Below are 26025 nucleotides of genomic sequence, written 5' to 3' on the forward strand. Positions count from 1 at the left end.
TAGTGTAGTGCTGACAGTAGTATTGCTTGGGACGTGTTACAGTTGGTTGCTTGTGTGAAGTTGTGTGTGTTATCCCATCTTGGATGTGGGATTGACTTGCCCTTTTATAGCTCAAGGGTAGGCGTTACAATGGGAACTTGTATTCTACTGGGGAGGAGTTTAACCTCTTGCTTTTGGGCTTCGTAGCCCCTATGGTCTCATCTATTGGGTCTTTATTCTAGGCCTAGTAGCCCCTATGGAGTTGTCTGCCGAGGCGTGCGCCGCCGTACCCCCAGGTTTGGCGTCACGTCCCATCTGTCTTCCTGTTGCTACTTCAATTTAGACATGGCGGTGCTTAGTGGGTTCTGCTGAGTCAGCTCAAGGTGTCGTTTAGGGATGTCTTCAGTACAACTTTGTTTTCCGTCACCCCCTAGCGTCATCTTTCATCGTGCGTAGACGTACACCTGGTATGGTGTATTGCCCCGTCCCTTCCGGCGTATGGGTCACTGTAGAGACCCTGGTGCTAAGGTCCCTGCGACTGGGGTTGTCTGGTCCCACCAGTCACTGGGGATACATATCTGGCATCATGCTTGACAGAGACCCTTCGGTACCGCTTCCATGGTCTGATCATGGCTCGGTAATGTCCCATCGTGCCGACGTGGCTCGATAGTACTAGGTTAGCTCCTGTTAACCTGAGAGCTGGATGTCATCTTGCTGAGTTGCTCGGTGGGCCAGTTGCTCGGGGGTGGTTTGGTCGACAGCCCCGCCTCACTGGGTTGTTCGATGGGTATTTGTTCGGTGGGTGAGTTGGTCGTCGAGGGGAGGCCTTTTGGACCTTCACGACGAGCTACTTGGCAGGTGGACCGCCCGGTCCGTGGGCCATCTTTGGGAGGCCTTTGGGCCTTCTTTGGGTACCCTGTTCCCAGGTACCCAACAATTATCTTGTCTTTAGTTGTTTCAAGAGGATGGAATTTGAGACAATTAGATGTATAAAATGCATTTCTTCATGGTTACCTAGAAGAAGTTTACATGCATCAACCCTCAAGGTATGAGGACAAAATACATCGTGATTTTGTCTGCAAATTGAGGAAAGCCCTATATGGTTTAGAACAAGCTCCACGTGCATGGTACTCCAGACTTAGTACTAAACTATTAGAGCTGGGATTCAAGATATCTCGAGCAGATAATTCTCTATTCTTTCTAAACAAAGATAGTGTTCAGATGTTTATTCTTGTGTATGTTGATGATATTATTGTGGCAAGCTCATCCTCTCATGCTATATCAGTTCTATTAAACAAGCTTGGTAATGAGTTTGTACTCAAGATCTCGGAGATCTTCATTACTTCTTTGGAATTGAAGTGAACAAGGTAAATGATGGTATTGTTCTTTCTCAAGATAAGTACGCGAATTTAAAAAAGTAGGGATGTCATCATGTGATTCAACATAATATAGAAGTGTTGTAGGAGCACTACAATACTTAACTCTTACCCGACTAGATATTTCATTTGCTGTCAATAAAGTTTGCCAATTTTTACAATCTCCAGCTGACCTGCATTGGACAGCTGTTAAAAGAATTCTGAGATATCTAAAGTCATGCAATAAGGTCGAATTGAAAATTTCCAAGACTCAATCACTACTTGTGAGTGCTTTTTCAGATGCAGATTGGGCAAGTTGTCTTGATGGTAGAAGGCCTACAAGAGGATTCACAATATTTTTGGGATCTAATCTAGTTTCTGGAGTGCACGAAAACAACTGACAGTCTCATGATCAAGTACTGAAGCCGAATACAAAGCTATAGCCAATACAACTGCAGAAGTAACGTGGATTCAAAAATTACTTTGAGATATTGGTATACGAAGTCCTCAATAGGCAATAATGTGGTGTGATAATATAGGTGCCAAATGTTTATCTACTAATCTAAAGTCTTAAAAGACGTGAATGGAGGCCCTCTCCGCGTTTTTGGCTACGACACCGCATACCGTGCCAGCACATGGCTGCGGACCCTAAAATTTTATCAAAATGTGCTCTGAGTGCGTTCAGTCCCGCTCCCTCTCCCTCACGGCCCCCTCCCCTCTCTCATGCTGCTTCTCCGCCGCTGTCGCCTCTCCCTCTCTCATGCTGCTTCTCCGCCATTATCGCCGTGTCGCTCCCCTTTGGCCTTCCCGTCGTGCTTGCCCGACCCCCTCCCCCCCCCCCCCCCCCCCGAAGCGTCGTAATCGTCACTGCCTCTGCTTCCTCCACAGGGGGAACCCATGCGTCGCGTCATGCACTGTCGCGCGCTGGGTCAGAAGGCCTCTGCGACAACAGCCCTCGCACGTCCCACCCAACCGTCGGCTTCTTCAACGATGTTGCATCGGTCACCGCATCCATGGAGGAGAACCTGTGTGACGCATCATCCACCGCCACGCGCAACCGGTTTAGAAGGGCTCTGCGACAGCACCCTCGTGCCTCCCACCCAGCCGCCCGTCGTGGAGGTGCGCCTCGCCATCAGCTTCTCTGACGATGATGCGTCAGTCATCGCATCCATGGAGGAGAAGAACTCCGCTTTCATGGACCTCAACTCTGCTACGCCCATCGGGTAGCTGTAGAGTGAGTCCCAGCGTCGCCTCCGCGAGGCCGCCTAGTGGGTAGTAAACACCACTGCGACATGCGCTTGTGCAGGTGATGATGATGGCTCACACCATTTCATCCATATCAAGATTGGGTCAAAAGGGCTCTGCAGGTACCACCTCTTTCTTGCAATATTGTAAACAAATGATTTTATAAGACAAATATCAATCTGTATTTCCATAGTAAATTAGAGTTACTAAATCTTCTATATGATTGCCTTGTATATTCGTTATGTTTTGTTTGTGCAGATTTGGCACATGAGTGATTTTAAATATACCCAGGTGTCACTGACTCTATTTAAGTGCCTTCAGCTTTCGTAACATGATGCACCTTTATCTTCTGCTCTTTTAGCCAATAGTAGCTAATAGAGAATGGTGTCGATCCTTTTTTCTTTTAGCTCATGTATTTCTGTGTTCAATGCACTTTCACCTAAAATGTGTGCAGGAACATGTATGCATTACTTTTGTTTTGCACCTAGCTGTAGTTGGGAAATTTAGAATAATATAGGTTCATTAGGAGAATCTACTTCATACTTGGTTTGTCTAACCATTGGTCTTCATCTGGCCTTGCTAAAGCATTTTCCCCTGCAGCAAGAACCCTTCAGTGGCATTTGGTTTCCGAGAAGACATTTAGAACCAGTATACCAGACCATTCTAAATTTGGGTAAGGCAAACATGTTTGTGAGAGCACCTAGAGGGGGGTGAATAGGTGATCTTGAAAAATCAAATACTAAATAGCCAACACTTGATTATGAAAATGTTAGTTAGATCAAAATCAAAGTGCTATAGTGAGAACTCTTCACTTGATTGTTCCTTTAGAATGAGTATTAAACTTAGGAACAATATCACAAGTGATTATGTGAGAACTCAAGAAGAGAAACCAATCACAATAAAAGATGGCACAAGAGATACGGTGATTTTATCCTGTGGTTCGGCCAATGCCTACTCCACGTTGTGGTGACCTCCTTCGGTCAAGGATTGCATTCAATCCCTCTCAAGTGATCAAATGATCAAACTTGAGTGCCACGGTTTTTCTTCCTTTTAGTATTTTTCCCGTTTGCAAGAAATATCCACAAGTTGGAGCCTCTCGCCCGTACTATGTTTATTACAAGAAAAGCACACGAGTAAGGGAGGGAAAGAAACACATGCAAGATTCAAATCGCAACAAACACACGCACACAAGCCAAGACGTGAGCACAAAACACGGCGTAGGGAGTTTACAACTCAAACGGTGTTCAAATCTCTAACACAATGATCTGAGTGCATGATGGCGAAGTCTAGGCGTCTTAGAATGTTTAGTGAATGCTTGATGTAGTGCTCCATGCGCCTAGGGGGTCCCTTTTATAGCCCCAAGGCAGCTAGGAGCCGTTGGAGATCCAATTGGAAGGTAATTCTTGCCTTCTGTCGGGTGGCGCACCGGACATGAACAGTTCCTGTCCGGTGCCCGATCTCCTTCCTTATCTGGCGAACCTGACCATTGAGCCTTCGGTCCCCTTGGCGCACCAGATAGCCCGATGCGACCAAGTGACCGTTGGCTCGGGCCACGTGTCGCCCGTTGATCACGCTGCCGACCGTTGGTCGTGGGCGCCGATGGCTCACCGGACAATCCGGTGCACACCGGACAGTCCGGTGAATTATAGCCGCAGCGCCCACGGTGAATTCCCGAGAGCGAAGAGTTCGTCGCCGGGCTAGCCTGGGCACAGGACACTGTCCGGTGCACACAGGACAGTCCGGTGCACCACAGGTTGGTGCTGGTTTGGCTGAACTCAGCCAAATCTTCTCCACTTTCTTTTGATGTTTTCCCTAGCACTTAGGTAAATATGTTAGTATCAAAAACAATTCACTAAGGCTAGAAACATAACTTGATTCTCGCTTTGGCACATTTGAATCAAAGTAATTTGTGTTGGGCATCTAATCACCAAAACATTTATGGAAATGGCCCAAGGGCACATTTCCCTTTCAATCTCCCCCTTTTTGGTGATTTATGCCAACACATTGAAAAGCAACTAAAGAGTGCAATACTATTCTCAAGATTTGCAAATTGAGGACCAATTTAACTTCACTAGGATTTTGGCATATTTGGATCACTTTTGCCACCACTTGGTTTATTTTCACAAAACAAATTCTTTTCCCTATCTCTAGGCCAAACACACTTGATTGATCAAATAAAGAGATTGTTCAAGAGTAAATTTGAGCAAGTGCCAAAAAACTCCCCCATAAGAGACCAAATTTTGCAATAAGAGGATTTTGGACGAAATACAAATTCTAACTCTACACTTCTACACTTTTCAAAAATCCACAAGTGGTTGGCTGATCCATTTGCTTTGGCCTTAATTTCTCCCCCTTTGGCATTAAGCACCAAAACGGGATAACTTTTGGCCCTTTAACCCCATTGCCTCACCAAAATGTCAAATAAGAGCAAAAAGGCAATGGGAGTATAACAAAGAACTTAGGACAAGATACATTTTACCAAAATGCAGTGGAAGCTCTCTCTATGTCCAAGTCCATGTTTCCCTTTCAATATTCCTTCGAGACTACTTCAAGTGCACTCAAACAAACAAGTTAGTCTCAAAGGAGTCAAGTTGTAGCACATCCTCCCCCTAAACATGTGCATCATTTGCATAGGGACTTGTGAGGTCCGGGGATGACTTGTACAACTTGAGCACCACATATAAGCAATTAAAGTAAAGCTTAAAGTAACATGATCAAAGGCATAGAACACATGTATGCTATAGATCAATCCAAGTTACGCGAATCTAAGACATTTAGCTCACTATGCAACCTGCAAAACTTTTTCTCATCTAAAGGCTTGGTGAAGATATCGGCTAGCTGGTTCTCGGTGCTAATGTGATAAATATCGATATCTCCCCTTTGTTGGTGGTCTCTCAGGAAGTGATGCTGGATGTCTATTTCTTAGTGCGGCTGTGTTCAACAGGATTATCCGCCAAGCGGATTGCACTCTCATTATCACATAGGAGTGGGACTTTGCTCAGATTGTAGCCAATGTCCTGGAGGGTTTGCCTCATCCAAAGTAGTTGCGCGCAACACTGTCCTGCGGCAACATACTCGGCCTCAGCGGTGGATAGGGCAACAGATGTTTGTTTCTAAGAGTTCCAAGACACTAGGGACCTTCCCAGAAACTGGCACGTCCCTGATGTGCTCTTCCTATCAACCTTGCACCCGGCATAGTCGGAATCTGAGTATCCGATTAAGTCAAAGGTAGACCCCTTTGGATACCAGATCCCGAAGCAAGGCGTAGAAACTAAATATCTAAGAATTCGCTTAACGGCCACAAGGTGACACTCCTTGGGGTTGAATTGAAATCTAGCACACATGCATATACTAAGCATTATGTCCGATCTACTAGCACAAAGATAAAGAAATGAACCTATCATTGACCGGTATGCCTTTTGATCAATGGACTTACCTCCTTTGTTGAGGTCTAGATGTCCATCAGTTCCCATCGGTGTCTTTGCGAGCTTTGCATCCTTCATCCCAAACCTCTTGAGAAGATCTTGAGTGTACTTCGTTTGAGAGATGAAGGTGCCTTCCTTGAGTTGCTTCACTTGAAATCCAAGGAAGTAGTTCAACTCGCCCATCATCGACATCTCAAATTTCTACATCATCACCCTGCTAACTCCTCACAAGACTTTTGATTAGTAGAACCAAATATAATGTCATCGACATATATTTGGCATACAAAGAGATCACCATTACAAGTCTTTGTGAATAGAGTAGGATCAGCTTTCCCAACCTTGAAATTATTAGCAATAAGAAAATCTATAAGGCATTCATACCATGCTCTTGGGGCTTGCTTAAGTCCATCGAACGCCTTAGAGAGCTTGTAGACATGGTCGTGATACATGTCATCCTCAAAGCCAGGGGCTGTTCCACGTATACCTCCTCCTTGATTGGTCCATTGAGGAAAGCGCTCTTCACGTCCATTTGGAACAACTTAAAGGAATGGTGAGCAGCATAGGCCAATAAAATCCGAATTGATTCTAACCTAGCCATAGGAGCAAAAGTCTCCTCAAAATCCAAACCTGTGACTTGGGCATAACCTTTTGCCACAAGTCGAGTCTTGTTTCTTGTCACCACTCCGCGTCCATCTTGCTTGTTGCAGAACACCCACTTGGTTCCCACAACATTTTGCTTTGGACGAGGCACCAGGCTCCAAACTTCATTTCTTTTGAAGTTGTTGAGCTCTTCCTACATGGCCAACACCCAGACCGGATCCTGCAAGGCTTCTTCTACCCTGAAAGGTTCAATAAAGGAAACAAATGAGTAATGCTCACAAAAATTTGCTAATCGTGAGCGAGTTGTTAATCCCTTGCTGATGTCACCCAGAATCTGATCCACTGGATGATTTCTTTGGATCGTCGTTCGGACTTGAGTTGGAGGGGCCCGTGATGCTTCTTCCTCATGTTCTTCATGTGCTCCCCCTTGATCATGCCCTTCTTCTTGAGGTACATGTTCATCGTCTTGAGTTGAGGGATGCGCCATCGTAGAGGAAGAAGGTTGATCTTGTTCTTGTGGTTCCTGTGGTCGCACATCAGCTATCGACATCGTTCGCATTGCGACCGTTGGAACCTCATCTTCATCTTCATCTACATCATCAAGATCAACTTGCTCTCTTGGAGAGCCATTAGTCTCATCAAATACAACGTCGCTAGAGACTTCAACTAATCCTGATGATTTGTTGAAGACCCTATACGCCTTTGTATTTGAGTCATATCCTAGTAAGAAACCTTCTACCGCTTTGGGAGCAAACTTTGAATGCCTACCTTTCTTTACCAAAATGTAGCATTTTCTCCCAAATACACGAAAATATGAAACATTAGGTTTGTTACCAGTTAGGAGTTCATATGACATCTTCCTGAGGAGGCGGTGCAGATAGAGCCGGTTTATGGCATGGCAGGCTGTATTCACAGCTTCCAACGAAAACCGCTCAGGCGTCTTGTACTCTCCAAGCATCATTCTCGCCATGTCGATTAGCGTCCTGTTCTTCCTCTCTACTACACTATTTTGATGTGGTGTGTAGGGAGCGGAGAACTCGTGCTTGATGCCTTCCTCCTCAAGATATTCTTCAACTTGTAGATTCTTGAACTCGGACCCATTATCGCTTCTTATCTTCTTCACCTTTAGCTCAAACTCATTTTGAGCTCTCCTTAAGAAGTGCTTTAGGGTTCCTTGGGTTTCAGACTTATCCTGCAAAAATAACACCCAAGTGAAGCGGGAAAAATCATCAACTATAACATACTTACTTCCCCCGATGTTGAGATAGGCAACGGGGCTGAAGAGATCCATGTGGAGGAGTTCCAGTGGTCATGATGTTATCATCACATTCTTGCTTTGATGAGTGCTTCCCACCTATTTCCCTGCTTGGCATGCTGCACAAGGTCTGTCTTTCTCAAAACAGACATCGGTTAGTCCTAACACATGTTCTCCCTTTAGAAGTTTATGAAGGTTCTTCATTCCAACATGTGCTAGACGGTGATGCCAAAGCCAGCCCATATTAGTCTTAGCAATTAAGCATGCATCTAGATCGGCATTCTCTTTCGAAAAATCAACTAAGTAGAGCTTGCCGTCTAATACACCCTTAAAAGCTAATGAACCATCACTCCTTCTAAAGATAGATACATCAATATTTGTAAACAAACAATTATAGCCCATGTTACATAGTTGACTCATAGACAATAAATTATACTCGAGCGATTCAACTAAAAACACATTAGAGATTGAATGCTCGGATGTGATGGCAATCTTGCCTAAGCCTTTGACCTTGCCTTGATTCCCATCTCCAAAGATGATAGGGTCTTGGGAATCCCTATTCTTGACACAGGAAGTGAACATTTTCTTATCCCCCGTCATGTGGTTTGTGCATCCGCTGTCGATAATCCAGCTTGAGCCCCGGATGCATAAACCTGCAAGGTAATTAAGATTGGGTTTTAGGTACCCAACTCTTGTTGGGTCCTACAAGGTTAGTTGCAATAACTTTTGGAACCCAAATGCAATTCTTGTCTCCCTTGCATTTAGATCCCAATTTTCTAGCAACTACTTTGGCATTTTTGCATAAAAGTACAAAAGAAGTATTACATGCATGATAAACAGTAATAGGACCAGTGCATGCTTTCCTAGGCGCATGAGACACAACATGATTATACCTAGGCCTATTTCTACCATAAGCATATGTAGAGCTAGATGCACACATAACATGAGGATTAAATGCAGCATCATGAGAAACAATATTATTATAACACCTATCATTATGAGCATAACTTGTAAATTTCTTATCATAAAGATAGGCATGGTTCTTTTGAGAACTACTAGCCATAGGAGCCTTCCCTTTCTCCTTGTTGAGACCGGAAGTTCTTTGCCTTGTTAAGTTCTTGGTTTCCTTTCGGAAACCAAGTCCATCCTTAATTGAGGGGTACCAACAGTGTAGGCATCCCTAGCAAATTTTAGTTTCTCATAACTTTCTGTGCAAGTCTTAAGTTGAGCATTAAGACTTGCAACATCATTGTTTAACTTAGCAATAGCAGAAACATGTTCATTACAAGCATCAACATCAAAGTCTTTACATCTATTGCAAATAACAACATGCTCTACACATGAACTAGTTACATTAACTTTGTCTAGCTTAGCATTCAAATCATCATTTAAATTTTTAGGCTAGAGATAGACTCATGAAAGGTAGACAATTCAGAGGATAGTATTTCATTTTTCTTGACTTCTAGAGCAAGAGATTTTTGAAAACTAATGAATTTATCATGTTCCTCATACAAAATATCTTCTTGCTTTTCTAGCAATCTATCCTTTTCGTTAAGAGCATCAATTAATTCATTTATTTTTTCTACCTTAGTTCTATCTAATCCCTTAAACAATTTAGTATAATCTACTTCATCATCAGACGATTCTTCATCACTAGAAGAGGTATATTTAGGAGTGTCTCGAATACATACCTTCTTCTCCTTGGCCATAAGGCACGTATGGCGTTCGTTGGGGAAGAGCGAAGATTTGTTGAAGGCCGAGGTAGCTAGTCCTTCATCTTCGGAGTCAGTTGAGGAACAGTCGGAGTCCCATTCCTTCTCGATGTGCGCCTCGCCCTTGGCCTTCCAGTAGTTTTTCTTCTTTTCCCTCTTCCCATGCTTCTCTTGTGTCTGGTCATTATCGTTATCGGGGCATTGTGCAATGAAGTGACCAGTCTTACCGCATTTGAAGCAGGAGTGTTTTCCCCTTGACTTGTTCGTGTTGGGGTATTCCTTGCGTCCTTTCAGTGCGGTCTTAAAGTGTTTGATGATGAGCGCCATCTCATCCTCATTGATCTCGACAGCCTCCACTTGTGCTACCTTGCTAGGTAGCGCCTCCTTGCTATTGGTTGCTTTGAGAGCAACGGGTTGCAACTCATAGACGGGAAGTGGTCCGTTCAAGGCATCGTCCACGTATCGTGCTTCTTTCACCATCATACATCCGCTTACGAATTTTTCGAGGATTTCCTCGGGCGTCATCTTGGTGTACCTGGGGTTTTCACGAATAAGGTTTACAAGATGGGGGTCAATAACCGTGAATGACCTGAGCATGAGTCGGACGACATCATGATCCGTCCATCTTGTACTCCCGTAGCTTCGGATTTTATTGACAAGGGTCTTTAGCTTGTTGTATGTATGTGTTGGCTCTTCTCCCCTTATCATCGTGAATCTCCCCAGCTCAGCTTCCACCAGTTCCATTTTGGTGATCATGATGGCGTCATTCCCCTCGTAAGAGATCTTGAGGGTATCCCAGATTTGCTTGACATTATCCAAGCCACTTACTTTGTTATATTCATCCCTGCAAAGAGATGCTAGCAAAACAGTAGTAGCTTAGGCATTTTTATGTATTTGTTCATTAATAAATACGGGATTGTCAGTGCTATCAAAATGCATTCCATTTTCTACAATTTCCCAAATGCTAGGATGGAGGGAAAATAAGTGACTACACATTTTATGACTCAAAAATGAGTAATCCTCTCCATCGAAGTGTGGGGGTTTTCCAAATGGAATAGAGAGTAGATGAGCATTTGAATTGTAAGGGATGCGAGAATAATCAAAGGAGTAATTTTGATTAACCGTTTTCTTTTTGGATGAGGAGTCATCGTCGTCGTTCCTTGGTGAAGAAGAGGAGGTGTCGCTGCCGTAGTAGATGATCTTCTTAATACGCCTCTTCTTCTTCATGTCCCTCTTCTTGTGAGTCGAGCCTGAGTCAGCGGGCTTGTCGTCTCTTGGCTCGTTGAAGAGGGACTCCTCCTTGTCGTTGATCACCATCCCCTTGCCCTTAGGATCCATCTCTTCGGGCGATTAGTCCCTTAAATGAAGAGTACGGCTCTGATACCAATTGAGAGCACCTAGGGGGTGAATATGTGATCTTGAAAAATCAAATACTAAATAGCCAACACTTGATTATGAAAATGCTAGTTAGATCAAAATCAAAGTGCTATAGTGAGAACTCTTCACTTGATTGTGAATGAGTATTAAACTTAGGAACAATATCACAAGTGATTATGTGAGAACTCAAGAAGAGAAATCAATCACAATAAAAGATGGCACAAGAGACACGGTGATTTTATCTCGTGGTTCGGCCAATGCCTACTCCACGTTGTGGTGACCTCCTTCGGTCAAGGATTGCACTCAATCCCTCTCAAGTGATCCAACGATCAAACTTGAGTGCCACAGTTTTTCTTCCTTTTAGTACTTTTCCCGTTTGCAAGGAATCTCCACAAGTTGGAGCCTCTCGCCCTTACTATGTTTATCCAAGAAAAGCACACGAGTAAGGGAGGGAAAGAAACACACGCAAGACTCAAATCACAGCAAACACACGCACACAAGCCAAGACGTGAGCACAAAACACGGCGTAGGGAGTTTACAACTCAAACGGTGCTTAAATCTCTAACACAATGATCTGAGTGTGTGGTGGCGAAGTCTAGGCGTCTTAGAATGTTTAGCAAATGCTTGGTGTAGTGCTCCATGCGCCTAGGGGTCCCTTTTATAGCCCCAAGGCAGCTAGGAGCCGTTGGAGATCCAATTGGAAGGCAATTCTTGTCTTCTATCGGGTGGCGCACCGGACAATCCAGTGCACCACTGGACATGAATAGTTCTTGTCCGGTGCCCGATCTCCTTTCTTATCTGGCAAAGCCGACCGTTGAGCCTTCGGTCCCCTTGGCGTATCGGACACTGTCCGGTGCGACCAAGTGATCGTTGGCTCGGGCCACGTGTCGCACGTTGATTGCGCTGCCGACCATTGGCCGCGGGCGCCAATGGCTCACCGGACAGTCCGGTGCACACCAGACAATCCGGTGAATTATAGCCGCAGCGTCCTTGGTGGATTCCCGAGTGCGAAGAGTTCGTTGCCAGGCCAGCCTGGGCACAGGACACTGTCCGCTGCACACCGGACAGTCTGGTGCACCACAGGTTGGTGCTGGTTTGGCTGAACTCAGCCAAATCTTCTCCACTTTCTTTTGATGTTTTTCCTAGCACTTAGGTAAATATGTTAGTATCAAAAACAATTCACTAAGGCTAGAAACATACCTTGATTATTTCTTTGGCACATTTGAATCAAAGTAATTTGTGTTGGGCATCTAATCACCAAAACATTTATGGAAATGGCCAAAGGGCATATTTCCCTTTCAGTTTGTGATTCAGTCATGCTACATGGGGCGTTTGCTCCCCTAAAACTTCTCTTTGTGTGACATCATTGTCATCTGCTTTATTGCGGCCTAGGAGAGACAAAAACTACTAAGCCTTCATCGAGTTGTTCCTAGCTTCTCAGTATTTAGTTGCTTATAAATATTAGCTTTATGTTTGTCTCCATTTGGTAAATTTTGGCATGGCCTATAAGTAGACATCAGATACTTAACAGAAGATGCTTATGTTTCAGGCAAGGAATCATCTGCATCTCCATTCTCCAGGAATGTGTAGTTGCATAACTAGTTTGAATAGTGTTAGGGTTGGCATGAAGGTAAACCTACAACATCATACAAAATTGATCGGTTTCCATTATGTTAAAAAATATAAGAGAAAAAACTTTGCTTAAAGATTAAAGCTTACAATTTATCTGATCGTCATAGGGAATAAATGTGCTCCCAAGCTAAACCAATCGATTTCCTGCATTTTTAGGCTCAGCCCACGACTAGGCTCCACACATTTGTCATCACTCAGTTCTTTGGAGTTTGGACAACCCCCGAGGGCACCAAATCCAGGAGGCTCTGCTTCGCACTAAAAGTATGTGATGCATTTTTTGTCAAACACAGATCAGCAAAGATGAAAAGCATCTCTATTCATTGATCAACTGCAAACCGATCCTGTAGTTTGCTCCATATACAAAATTGTATATGGTATTTGTGTCTTGTATAGTGATTTATATAGATATATATAACAGAAGTTTCATACGTGATGGTAACTCATGAGTCATGACGACATGACATCAATGTAGTTATTTATATAGCTATATATAATAGTACTTTCGTGCTTTAGTGTCCTCTCGCTAACCAGACAGTTACAGTGTTTAAGGAATGTAAAAAAGAGTACACTTTTTCATGCCAGAATTGCGAGGTGGATGACCATCGAAATAAAATTATAAGATATATTTTGCTTTGCTAGATAAACATGTGACCAACAATTTCTTGATTTTTTACTACAACATCAACGGTAATTCGATACATACTGAAAAAATATATGATTATGATTTTATATCACATAGATTGTACGTTTAGTAGTTGTCAAGGTTTCACATAGCAAAAAAGTGATTGAAAGCACAGAGTGATGTGTATGGGCAAAATTGCAACTTGTATGGTGGGTGGTTGCAACAATAATATTATACTGTATGCAATAAAAAATACCTGCTCCTGCTCTAGTGTCAATTGCAACGGGACTCCGTATAATTTCTTCACCATCACCTCCTCCAGATTGGTCCTCCGGTGCAATTGGACTAGTTCCTGATCCTACATACAAATTTAAAAAATGATTGTAAACACAGATTGATGTGTCTGGGCAAATTGCAACTTGTATGGTGGGTGCTTGCAAACAATAATATTATGCTATATGCAACAAAAAAATACCTGCTCCTGCTCTAGTGTCATTCTTCACCTTCCTCCTACGCTCTTTGGCAGCTCGCTTCTCAACGATAGCGTCAGCGATAAGCTTCTGAATGCCAGTGTAGCACTCGTGGTGAGCTTTTGCCATAAGGTCGCGGGATATTGTTGAATACGACTGGGCTTCTGTTCGTACGATTGGGCTTCACTAGTGCTTTCATCAAAAGCCTTCAAGATGTTCAGCACATCTGACTTCCTACTCCTTCCAACTAAATCGATAATGCTCTGACCAAAAGAAGATCTAAAGCTAGGGTACTGGTAAAAGACTGGGGGTTGGATATTGAAGGAAGCATGACAGGCGGGATCATAGGATGTTCCAAGCACATCAGCAGATGTGCCAGTAGCAGTGGGTGTTGCTGCTACTGGGGCAGATGCTGCTGCTCCTGGGTTAGGTGCTGCTGTTGGGTTAGGGTCTGCTACTGGGGCAGGTGCTGGTACTGGATCATGTAATATTGCTAGAGCACCAATGGGGGCGTCGTAGCACGTGTCAGTGATACTTCTCAGCTGAAAGTAAAAAACAATGATAAAATGATAAATGAATAACAAATTGCAACTATTGTGGAGTAGCATTTGCAATACTTAAACACAACATAGTTGCAACTTACCCTGAGGTGTCCAAACTCGGTGGTGCCAGGAGAACATGTCCCCTGAGATCCTTATTTGCTATCGCATCAATCATCTTCGAGTCCAAGAAAGCACATCGAGGGATCAAAAAGGGACTTGTGTCAAATCCATGCTACAGGTTGTCGACATAAAGCATCTGCATGTTTTTAACATTAGGTAAAAGACACATGGGTATTTTAGGTTGAATTCATATAATGAAAAAAGTAAATCAAATTGGCACAGGTGCAATAAGCCAGTTGCAATAGAAAATACTAAAATTAATGCTACTTTATGAACAACATAAATTACAAAATACATGTGAATGTGTGAATTAAGCTATCATAAAAAAATCAAAAAAAAATAAATCAAATTGCAACTTGTAACATATGACAGTTGTAACAGTAAACATAAAACAATTACTACTTATGTAATTGGAAGAGTAAGTTGCAAGGGCAAAATTTGAATGTGTGTGTTGAGCTTACAGCTACGAAGATCCCGCATCCACTGATGGATGCGTTAATGCCTTTCTCCGCAAAATCCTTTCTATAAAGACGAGCAGCTATGCTGAGCCTGTCAACTACCACTTTGCACCAGTTCTTGTTGCCCATGTTCTGGATGTCCTGAGTATACTTTACATCATCAATCCTGATGCGAGTGTCAGTGTTGGAGAATAGCAGACACTGAAATGCTGCCATGAAAAAGGCTCTCAGGCCCAGCTCCCCAGTGAGAATCCTCTTCTGCAGTTTATCAGTGATAACAGATATATTGATACCAGATATGCGTCTATAAGATTTGCCACAAATTTGCTCCCCCAGCTCATCCCGCAAGGCACGAGCATCTGCATCAGACATGGGGGGCGGATCACTGCCAACGTTTGGTAACTGCAAAACACACCAAACAATGTGCTCAGTGATTGGAATCTCTTTCCCACCACCAATCTCTAATTTCATCGTTTCCGGGTTAAGCTTCCGCATCAGCCAGCTGAGCAACTTTCTGGACAATAAGTGCGGCTTGAATCTCAGCAGGCTGCCAAACCCCTTGGCAACTACTTCACTTTTCAATTCATCAGATAGAGCATTCACAAGCTTTATAAACTTCCCAGGTGAGCATCGTATAGCTCGTGTCTTAGTTATACCCTTCTTCTCATCGCCACCAACAATACCAACGTTGTCGTCGCCAGAACCATCGCCAGCAGGAACAAACTCTGGGTCTTGTTCATCATCACTTTCGGCATCTTGTATAGGAAGGACTTTCAACCTTAACCTCTTTCTCCTTTTCTTCAATTCATTTTTATCTAATTGCTTTCTCTTGTTTTCTACACGAGGAGAGCGACGGACAGTATGAGCGCCTTGCTGGCCTGTGACATTCTGTTCTTGATCCATTATAAAAAACAAAGAAAAAATGGGAATGAAAAAAACATGAGGGCACAAACACATGGTACAGATCTCATAACCAAAAATTGTTAATCAACAAACTAAAACACACAGTACAAAATAGGAACAAAAAATAGTTGCAATACACACTAATGCTGCACACACACATTAGTACTGGGACAGAATTGCCACATGCGCCATAAGCCAGTTGCAACAAGACTGCTAAAATAATTACTACTGGGACAGTTGCAACAGTGAATTTAAACAAATAACTAGTTGTATACGAGCACAGTTATAAAAGACAGGAATGATGTATGTGGGTTGAAAGTAAAAATTATACAGTTGCAACTTATGTGATGGACCAGTTGCAACAAAAGGTACACTGCAGTTACAAAAAAAGTGGAAACATCTGAGTTGATAATCTAGAACACAAACTGCGTATTCAAAATGAAATGTATCCGCATAAAATACAACAATTAATAATTCCAATCAACGAATAATACTAGTTGCAACACTTGGGGAAAAAATGGGGTTTACCAGTCTATTACCGAAAATAACAAAACAAATCCAAAAAATGGGGACAGAGAAACAGGAGAGAGAGCGGATGCGCTTACACGGCGGGCGCGCGCGCAGACTACTCCGGCGCGGGCTATGTCGCCGTTCGCGGTCTACGTCTCCGGCGAGCAAACGATTCTGACGGGAGCCGTTCGCGGAGGATCCGTTCACGGAGAAGTGTGGAGGGGGCCAGAGCGGGAGCGTGCAGGATGGACGAAGACGGGAACGGGAGCGATCGTTTCTTGGGATTTCTCTCTACATAAACACACATCCAAGGCAAAGGCAATCTGGTACCACTCAAAACTTCCGTTCCTCTGATTATTAACATGGTTAGCTAGTAGTTTTCCCTACGAAATCAAAATAGATCAACCCACACCCTTCATCCGGTGCACGGAAGTTTTACTGGCACCAGTACCTAATGATACAGAAATTAGTTAAAGACGCGAAGAGAAAGTCTCTGTTGGCGGTCGTCATCAGGTTCAAATGTCATAGAATAATACGGTGCGGAGTCAAGGATTCTGGATTCGTTGCAAGCGCGCTATCGACACGAAGGAAACCGTACGAACAACCCAAGGCTACAGAAGCTCTCCTGTTTTGTTCACCTCTCTCTTCTTTACTGGGCGTTTGGCATAGCTTCTAGCTTCTGGTGCCCAGAAGCCCCCCAGAAGCTGAACCAAACAGGAGTGTGGATAGAATAAAATAGGTAACACGAAACTATAGATGACACTATTTAGAGTAATGTTTTGAAATATAAAGGATGAAATAAGAGATAAGATAGAGAATCTGCTGAAGATAACCTAATTAGTATTAATTACCGGCCGCCATTTCTTTAGAGATCAGAATTCCAAGCTGTTTGCAACTCGACGAAGACAAGTCTCACAAGAATCTTCACCAAAGTTTGCAATCGGTTAATTATGTAAAAATCGTTTGCAACTTGACGAAGCTTAGCATCAGAGGCAACAAAAACAACCATATTACTCCCAGAAGTGACTCTCCTAGGCGGCGAAGAGATCCATACATGCAGGTTAGTCCACGAACGAAACCAAAGCAGCGAAGAGATCCATATGCTTCAACACACCAGTTGAAATGACCCATTAGCGATCAAGACATTACCTGTTTGAAGTAAAGAGTGAATTAGACAACTTAAAAACTAATGACCAAATAAATCCTTACTTAAAGCCTATAGAATATATATCTACATAGGTGTGCACTGTGATTTCACTACGTATTTATTATCCTAAACACAAAAGAGTTTTGTTCGCTTAATTTTAATCTGTACCGAATTCTACTGCTTCTACAATATTTTATCTCTATGAATTGCAGCTGCAGCCATCCGCGTGAACCAATCAGGCGGCAAAGGAACTGCGAGTCTGCGATCCACAGCATCGGTTGTGCACAAGGTGACACATAAACATGTATATATATTCATAGGATTGAAACGGGCACCCTGAAATAAAGTTTCATGTGTCGGTTTTGCTGAGTACTGGCCAGAGCTGGAGGAGTCTCCAAATATGCGAATTAGGGTTTTGCTCTTACAAGAAGATACATGGTGTTCTAGAACGGTCAATAATGTCCCAAAGACAATATAATACCTCTACTGATTCCAATCTAGCATGACTGGACAGTCAAGTTGGTCAAGCTACTAGTGGATACAAAAGCACTTGATTAGCAGGATCGATGATACTAATAGGGGGCCAGGGATAGTCATCACCTTATTTATATCTGATGCATACATGCACACACTGTACAAATAGGAACAAAAATTAGTTGCAATACACACTAATGCTGCACACACACACATTAGTACTAGGACAGAATTGCCACATGCGCCATAAGCCAGTTGCAACAAGACTGCTAAAATAATTACTACTGGGGCAGTTGCAACAGTGAATTTAAACAAATAACTAGTTGTATATGAGCACAGTTATAAAAGACAGAATGATGTATGTGGGTTGAAAGTAAAAATTATACAGTTGCAACTTATGTGATAGACCAGTTGCAACAAAATGTACACTACAGTTGCAAAAAAAGTGGAAACATCTGAGTTGATAATCTAGAACACAAACTGCTTATTCAAAATGAAATGTATCCGCATAAAATACAACAATTAATAATTCCAATCAACGAATAATACTAGTTGCAACACTTGGGGGAAAAAATGGGGTTTACCAGTCTATTACCGAACATAACAAAACAAATCCAAAAAATGGGGACAGAGAAACGGGAGAGGGAGCGGATGCGCTTACATGGCGGGCGTGCGCGCAGACGACTCCGATGCGGGCTACGTCGCCGTTCGCGGTCTACGACTCCGACGCGCAAACGATTCTGACGGGAGCCGTTCGCGGAGAAGTGTGGAGGGGGCGGGAGCGGGAGCGTGCGGGATGGACGAAGACGAGAGCGGGCGAGCGCACAACGGCTACGGCGAGGGCTACGTCGCCGGGGAAGAGAAGAAGTTGAGCCGTTCGCGGAGGGCCGGGGAAGTGAAAAGGCGCAGTCAGGGCGGGGAAGTGAAAAGGCACAGTAGTGGAGGGGGGCAGTCGTCGGTTCGGCTGGGTGGAGCGGTTGGCTCGAACCATATGCACCTGGGCGCGTAGGTTCGGCCTGGGTGCATTCTCTATATTGAATGCACCCAGGTGTAATATATAAAAACAGTATATATATATATATATTATATGACAGCACTAAAATGCACCTGGGTGTATTCTCTATATTGAATGCACCCAGGCGTAATATATAAATACACCCCGATCAAGCCTCAGCACGCCCTCGGCCGTCCTGTTCCCGCGCCTCCCTGCCCCCCGCCGCCGTCGCGCGCCTCCCTAACCCCGCGCCAACCTCTCCCCCGCAGCTGCCGAGCGCCTCCCTGTCACCGCGCCGTCGCTGTCTCCTCCTTCTTCCGATTCTCTAACCCTAGATCCATGGCCCCACCGTCGCTGCCGCACCTTGAATCGCCTCGATGCTCCTCCCCAAATTCCTTGGCGATTGTTGTGGCTGGAGGGGCTGATCCGATATTGCCGTCTCCGATTGCGACAACGGGAGCGGGTGTACGCGGCGGATCAGGTGATCCCTTGCATCACAAGACGTTGCTGACGCCACCGCCTTCAATTCCACCTGGATCGCTGGTCACTCCTGATGCAGCCCAGCTGTTCCATCCAGTAAGAAAAAAACAATCAAAAATTGTTGCTCCACCGTCGTTTGTTCAATATTGGTTGCAATTAATGATTGCAACTGCGTGGTTTGTTGATTTTCTGTTGCATCATTTGTTGATTGCAACTAGGTGTATCCTCTAATTGCAAACTTCAGTCTCTGTTTTTACTCATTGACTACCATTGCATGGTGTGTTTGTGCTCCAGTTGCAACGTTTGTTGTTTGTTGATTGCAACTAGGTGTATCCTCTAATTGCAAACTTCAGTCTCTATTTTTACTCATTGATTACCATTGCATGGTGTGTTTGTGCTCCAGTTGCAACGTTTGTTGCTTGTTGATTGCAACTAGGTGTATCCTCTAATTGAAACTTGAGTCTCTGTTTTTACTCATTGATTACCATTGCATGGTATGTTTGTGCTCCAGTTGCAACGTTTGTTGCTTGTTGATTGCAACTAGGTGTATCCTCTAATTGAAACTTGAGTCTCTGTTTTTACTCATTGATTACCATTGCATAGTGTGTTTGTGCTCCAGTTGCAACGTTTGTTGCTTGTTGATTGCAACTAGGTGTATCCTTTAATTGCAAACTCATGATTGTGTGTTGTTCTGCAGGATGCAAACATACTTGATGTGTTTGTCCCCAGGGTGCTGCAAACATTTGATACAAAGGAAGAAGCCTACCTCTTTTACCTTGACTATGCAAAGTTGGCTGGTTTTAGTGTCAGGACAAAAAGGACTAGTAAAGAAACCAGACACTGGGTTTGCAACCGTGAGGGGTTTCTACAGCCAGGTCAAGAGAATGAGGAGCCTATGACAAATAAGACATCGATGAGAATTGGTTGCCCTGCTTATGTGAAGGTGAAGGAGGACAAGAAGTGCAATATTTGGTATTTTCATCATGTTCAGGAAGCACACAATCACAAGCTTGAACCCTCACCAAGGATGGTGAGATATATGCATTCTCATAAGCATAGGGAGGCAGCGTTGGATGACCTGTTTGCAATCATGTCAAAGAGTGGTGTGCCAACACAGGCAGCAATGAATGTAATGTCAGAATTATTTGGAGGCCATCAAAACTGGTCGTTCACGGAGAAAGATGTCCATAACAAGTAGGTCATAAAAAAACTGACATCATATCTTTATGCGATATATTGACAACAGCAGATTTACTTGTTTTTTCTTTTATGGTACAGGAAAGCTGAGCAAGCAAGGGAGGAGAGGGATGGGGACATGGATAAACTGTTCCAATTTTTCAGGGAGTGCAAAGAACACAATGAATACTTTTACTGGGATGTGGATTTTGAACCAAAAACAAAGGTGCTTCGGAGCATTTTTTTGGTGTCATGCAAGTCAGCGTGCAGAATACAAGGATTTTGGGGATGTAGTCACATTTGACACAACACACAAGACTAACAGCAAGCATATGTCGTTGGCCATGTTTGTGGGTTGCAGCAATAATTTGAAAAATGTGTCCTTTGGCCAAGCACTTCTTCGGGATGAAACAATAGACACATTCAGGTGGCTTTTTGAGACCTTTAAAAGTTGCATGGGTGGTCAGCAGCCTTTTGTGATTCTTACAGGTATGCTTTGGCTGCAAAAAATGCTTGTCACATAATTACTGCTGTGTTGTTGCAACTGTATCTTTGAAGATGATTGCAATATTTTAAACTGCTTGGTTGCAAACCTATTGGGGTTTTTTGCTGATTTTTATTTCTGACACAAAGATGAAGATGCAGCGATGAAGGAAGCAATAAGGATTGTGTTTAACAAGACACAACACCGAAATTGCCGATGGCACATAACCAGAACATGGGATTACGAGCTCGAGGAGCTGTACAAATTGCACAATGGTAATAATCTAAAGGAGAAACTGCAGTCCCTGATAAACTATCCTCTGGGGCCCACACAATTTGAGGTGGAGTGGAATAAGCTGGTGGATGAATGTGACATAAGAGAACATCCTGCAATTGTTGCATTGTGGCAGAAAAGGAAGAGATAGATAGCAACATATTTCAAAGGCATGTACTGTGGGCGAATGACTTCCACTCAGAGATCTGAGAGCCAAAACAGGGTTTTGAAAGATGGTTATGTTAACAATGTGACAAGCCTGCATATATTTGCAAAGAGGGTGCTTGACTCGATTCAGCACATAGACCACATGGATGCTTGGGAGTCACACTACTCACAGGTATTTGCCCACACCCCTGAATTTTTTGGTCTGATTGTAAAAAAACTGTTAAACATAAATGATTCCAACTGCTGGTGTGGTGTGATTGCAACCCCACATTAGGTGTGATTGCAAATGCTGTATAATTCTACCCAAATATCTGTTAAAAAATGTAAACAAAATGATTGCAACTGCTGGTGTGTTGTAATTGCAACTGCTGGTGTGGTGTGGATGCAAGCACTGAATAACTCTGGGGAATTTTGTTAAACAAACAATGATTACAACTGCTGTCTGGTGTAATTGCAACTTCTAGTCTGGTGTGATTGCAACTTCTAAATAACTATGCCCAAAAATCTATTAAACAAACAATGATTACAACTGCTGTCTGGTGTAATTGCAACTGCTGTCTGGTGTGATTGCAACTGCTGGTCTTGATGCAGACTGAAGTTGTCAGAGCCTGCAAATTAAGATTTGATGAGCAACTCAGCAGGGTGTACACCAGGGCTGTGTACAATGAATACAAGAGGGAATATATTAACAGCACAGCTTTTGTGATAGAGCCTGATCTAGGAGTGGAATGCGATTACTTGGTGAAACATGAGAAAGGCGATGGGACATTTTGCTGGGCACAACACGCATTCAAGGTGGTGGCTGACAAAGCAGCAGGCGTGTATAAATGCGAATGCATGCAGTGGGAGCATACAGGTGAGATGAATTGCAACCTCGTTACATTAAAAAAATTAAACATTGATGTTCCTTCATATTTACGTCCAAATTGCAACAAGAAAATGCAGGTATGTTCTGCATGCACATAATAAAGGCATTCACCCACCTCCAAGTCCAAAACATACCTGAAAAGTACATTCTGAAGCGATATACACGTAATGCAAGATCTGTGGTTCCGTGGGACCGGCACGATGTGAGTGTTGGTGGTCAAAATGAGACAGAGCAGTCAAGGTTGTCGAAGCTGCTGCCAAAGTTAATGCGCCTAGGAAGAGCGGGAAGCAAATCTGATAGAGCATACACTGAAACTATCAGGCACATCGACATGATAACTCCTGGGATTGAGCTTCTACGAACAGCGGAGATTGGTCCGGACGAAGCAACAAATACTGAGTTGCAGCAAGATGCAGAAGGACGGCGGAATATTGGTCCCATTGCACCAACACAACAAAGTTCTGACAACAATATGGAACCTGTTATGATGCCAACTGGACCTACACCACCACTAGAATCGGGCCTCAATCCAGATTCTGCAAACTGCCTCACTGATCTAAGATTGACTGAACCGCCAGTGTCACGCACGAAGGGTAGGAAGTCTGCCAGTGGGGCTAAATGTGCTAAAAATAGTGTGGAACCTGTTAATCCATACATCACATATAGTGGGGGTCAGGGCATAAGAGAGTGTCAAACCTACCATGTTAGGGAGCACTATAGCACAACATGCCCTCAGAACCCAAACAGAAGCAGAGCGACCGAGAACAAGGACAAAAAAAAGAAGTGCGAAAAATATAGGTTGGACTCCAAGAAAAAGAGGTCGCCCAACAATAAAAAAGGACTAGATGGGAATCAAGACGAGGCGCAGAGTGAGGGGGATGAGACACAGCAATCTGGGTGCACTATACCCGTGGAGGAGTCAGCAGCACACGCGGTGATTGCAAGAATTAGGAGGACGACAACTTGCCATGTTAATTACCAGGACGAAAGTGATTAAGAATGACTATGAATCTGACTGAATCTCCAATGTAATATTTCAATTTTATCTTATTTTATAACTCTGTGTAAGTTAAACTCAATAATGACTGTGTGACTGTTCGGAAAACAGTGGACACACATGACCAACCAATTGCAACATCATAGTTGCGCTGATTGCAACTGTATGTATACACTGAATAATACATGAATCTGTGTTATCTGTTTACGTCTCGACATATAATTAAAATATATCTTGTTTTATTATCATATAACAGTTGCTACTACTCATAAACAGGTTTGCAAAGTTTGCCATCATGCTGGTTACAAACATAGAAAATAAAAAGGAGTGGTCATGGTCAGTTGCAACTACGATTACAATTTCAGTTGCAACTGTAACATATACGCTGGTTGCAACTGCCTCACATGGAAGGGCTCCACCTCGCCGGTGGGTACAGAACACCAACATATACACTGGTTGCAACTGCAAAACCATACACTGTTTTGCAAGTACGATTATAATCCAGTTGGAACTCTAAAACATACACTGGTTGCAACTGCAATGACTGAGATTTTTCAAACAATATTGGAAACTGCAGTTTAGAGTACGATAACAACTAGATGAATAGACCAGTTGCAAATGGAACCAGTGCGCTGGTTGCAACCTAAACAACATTACTGGATTATTTCTGGAGAGCATAACACAACTGATTGTTTCTGGCTACTGCATAACACAACTGATTGTTTACTGGAGAGCATAACACAACTGATTGTTTCTGGCTACTGCATAACACAACTGATTGTTTTTGCATGAATCTAATTGTTCGACTGACTACTATCTCATTCAATTGGCAACGGACGACCACCAATTCTAAACTTATCAAGCGATCCAGGAATTCCAGCTTGGTTCAAAGGGTGGAAGATCTCGTAATGCAACAGCTCACATCTGTATATCGGGCCCTTGAACTGCAATGGCATAAAAACATCATAATGGTCAGTGACTATATTATGATGCACACATAGAAAACACACAAAAAAAGCACCAAAACAGATAGAAAATCAGTTGACAGCATGGCTAACCGGATTGTTTTCCTTGGTCATTTTGTCCCCATCATAATATTCCATGTACTTCCATACAAAAAAAAGACAATCGCTTTGACCTTCTTGCTTTGGCACATCAATAAAAGGTCGCCTCCACTTGCTAACTCTGGGTAACTTGAGGTTGGAAACTTTCTGGAAGGCTGCATCAATGATTGGGATTTTGGCAAAGACAGCCTTGTGCCGTTCTTCCTGATTAGAACAATTCAGGAAGTAGTCGTTCGAGTCCAGCACATCAATACGCTTATGGATAAAATTGAAGCAATATACAAAATAGTGAGCACCATCTTTGATAGGGACAAAAACCTGGTACAAGGAAGGAGTAGAAAACTAATTACTAAAAATGGAAAATATATATGAAAAAAGAAGTTGTAAGAAAAAAGTATAGGCAGTTGCAAAGTATGTGTCCTGGTGATTGCAACTGTAAATGATGGAAAGTTAAAAATTGTAGGTATGAAAAAAGTTGGTTGGGGAAAAGGTCTGCTAACCAATTTTGCTCTTGACAAATCATAGTTTTCGCACTCAGACATCAGATGATTCCATACATATATGAAGTCTTTCGTCTCAGATTTATCAGCGTTGAGTACTGCTTCACACGTTGATACATTGAACTGTATGTGTTTTCCAGTTTGGAGAATAAATAAAAAAAAAGAAATGATAAATGATTAAATTAGTTTAAACACATAAATGCAAGACAGTATACAAAAAATACATGGTTTTGGAGAAGAAACTTACATAAAAACTAGTGGTCAGAAACACTCTGTATCCACAAGAATCAACCTTGTGCACAATATCATCATGTCGCATGCAGTGCACGAAAAAGTCTATGATTCCTGACTCACCAAGGGTGTCATTAGAAAAATATGTTAAAATTTCCTCGCCAGTGAGTCCAACAAGAAGGCCAAACTCCAACAAAATTCTCCTGTATCAACAAAAAAAAAGAAAAAAACATATGGATTAGTGAGAAGAACAGGAGGATGTGCAACTGCTGGTGTGCTGTGATTGCAACTGTTGGTCTAGTGTGATTGCAAAATACTGAATAACTCTGGGAAATTATGTTACACAAATATGATTGCAAACTACTGGTGTGGTATAATTGCAACTAGTGTGTTGTGATTGCATGTACTATATAACTCTGGGAAATTCTGTTAAATAAAAATGATTGCAACTTCTGTTATGGTGTGATTGCAACCACGCATTAGGTGAGATTGCTACTGCTATATATAAGTAACTAACTGTTCAAGAAAAATAATTGCTACTTGGTTCGAATTGCAAAATAAAAAGTAAATAGCAGTTGCAACTTGGGAAAACAAAAAAAACCTTTTCAGCTCAGGATCAGAGGCGATCTTCCGCCTAAGTGCAACAGCCTTGGCCAGGAGTATCTCAGGTCGATTACGAGGGATCTTGAACGGGGATATGTACTCCCTAAGCTTCTTCAGCACTCTATCACCTAGGCGCTTGAATATCATCCTTTGAAACTCACTGAAATCAGCCTGGCCTACTGAGACTTCGTCTTGAGAAAGTCGAATTGGTTGGGTCAAATTGTTGATATCATCATCAGACTCCGCCGGGAACTGGATATCATCAAATGATGAGCTGGGTCCTGCCTGGCCATCAATGCTCTTCTCCAAACTGTCAATCTCAGCTTTGGCCTCCTGACGAAGCATGTTCAACCTATCCTCA

At 43.0% G+C, this 26025-nt stretch overlaps 1 protein-coding gene and 1 long non-coding RNA gene across 2 annotated transcripts; both read right to left on the reverse strand.

The window, feature by feature from the left end:
* Positions 1-16941: 16941 nt before the first annotated feature.
* On the reverse strand, positions 16942-17335 carry LOC109940323 (uncharacterized). The gene is made up of 2 exons (XR_002263107.1): positions 17212-17335; positions 16942-17127 (listed from the first exon to the last, which is right to left on the reverse strand). It is a non-coding gene; the product is annotated as an uncharacterized lncRNA (long non-coding RNA).
* A 6531-nt stretch (positions 17336-23866) lies between these two features.
* On the reverse strand, positions 23867-25258 carry LOC103629474 (uncharacterized). The gene is made up of 3 exons (XM_020540191.2): positions 25078-25258; positions 24831-24953; positions 23867-24648 (listed from the first exon to the last, which is right to left on the reverse strand). The coding sequence occupies exons 1-3, from the start codon at positions 25147-25149 to the stop codon at positions 24304-24306; spliced, it is 540 nt and encodes a 179-aa protein (XP_020395780.1). The 5' UTR covers positions 25150-25258; the 3' UTR covers positions 23867-24303.
* Between the last annotated feature and the right edge of the window lie 767 nt (positions 25259-26025).

The sequence above is a fragment of the Zea mays genome, chromosome 6, assembly GCF_902167145.1.
Source record: "Zea mays cultivar B73 chromosome 6, Zm-B73-REFERENCE-NAM-5.0, whole genome shotgun sequence".
Classification (NCBI taxonomy): Eukaryota; Viridiplantae; Streptophyta; class Magnoliopsida; order Poales; family Poaceae; genus Zea; species Zea mays.

Bases quoted from the DNA above. Each gene is read 5' to 3' on its own strand.
- LOC103629474 (XM_020540191.2), bottom strand. From the start codon at position 25,149: ATGCGACATGATGATATTGTGCACAAGGTTGATTCTTGTGGATACAGA. The intron at 24,954-25,077 runs GTAAGTTTCTTC...AAACACATACAG, and splicing joins TTCTGACCACTAGTTTTTAT to TTCAATGTATCAACGTGTGA. The intron at 24,649-24,830 runs GTTAGCAGACCT...TCCTTGTACCAG, and splicing joins ATTTGTCAAGAGCAAAATTG to GTTTTTGTCCCTATCAAAGA.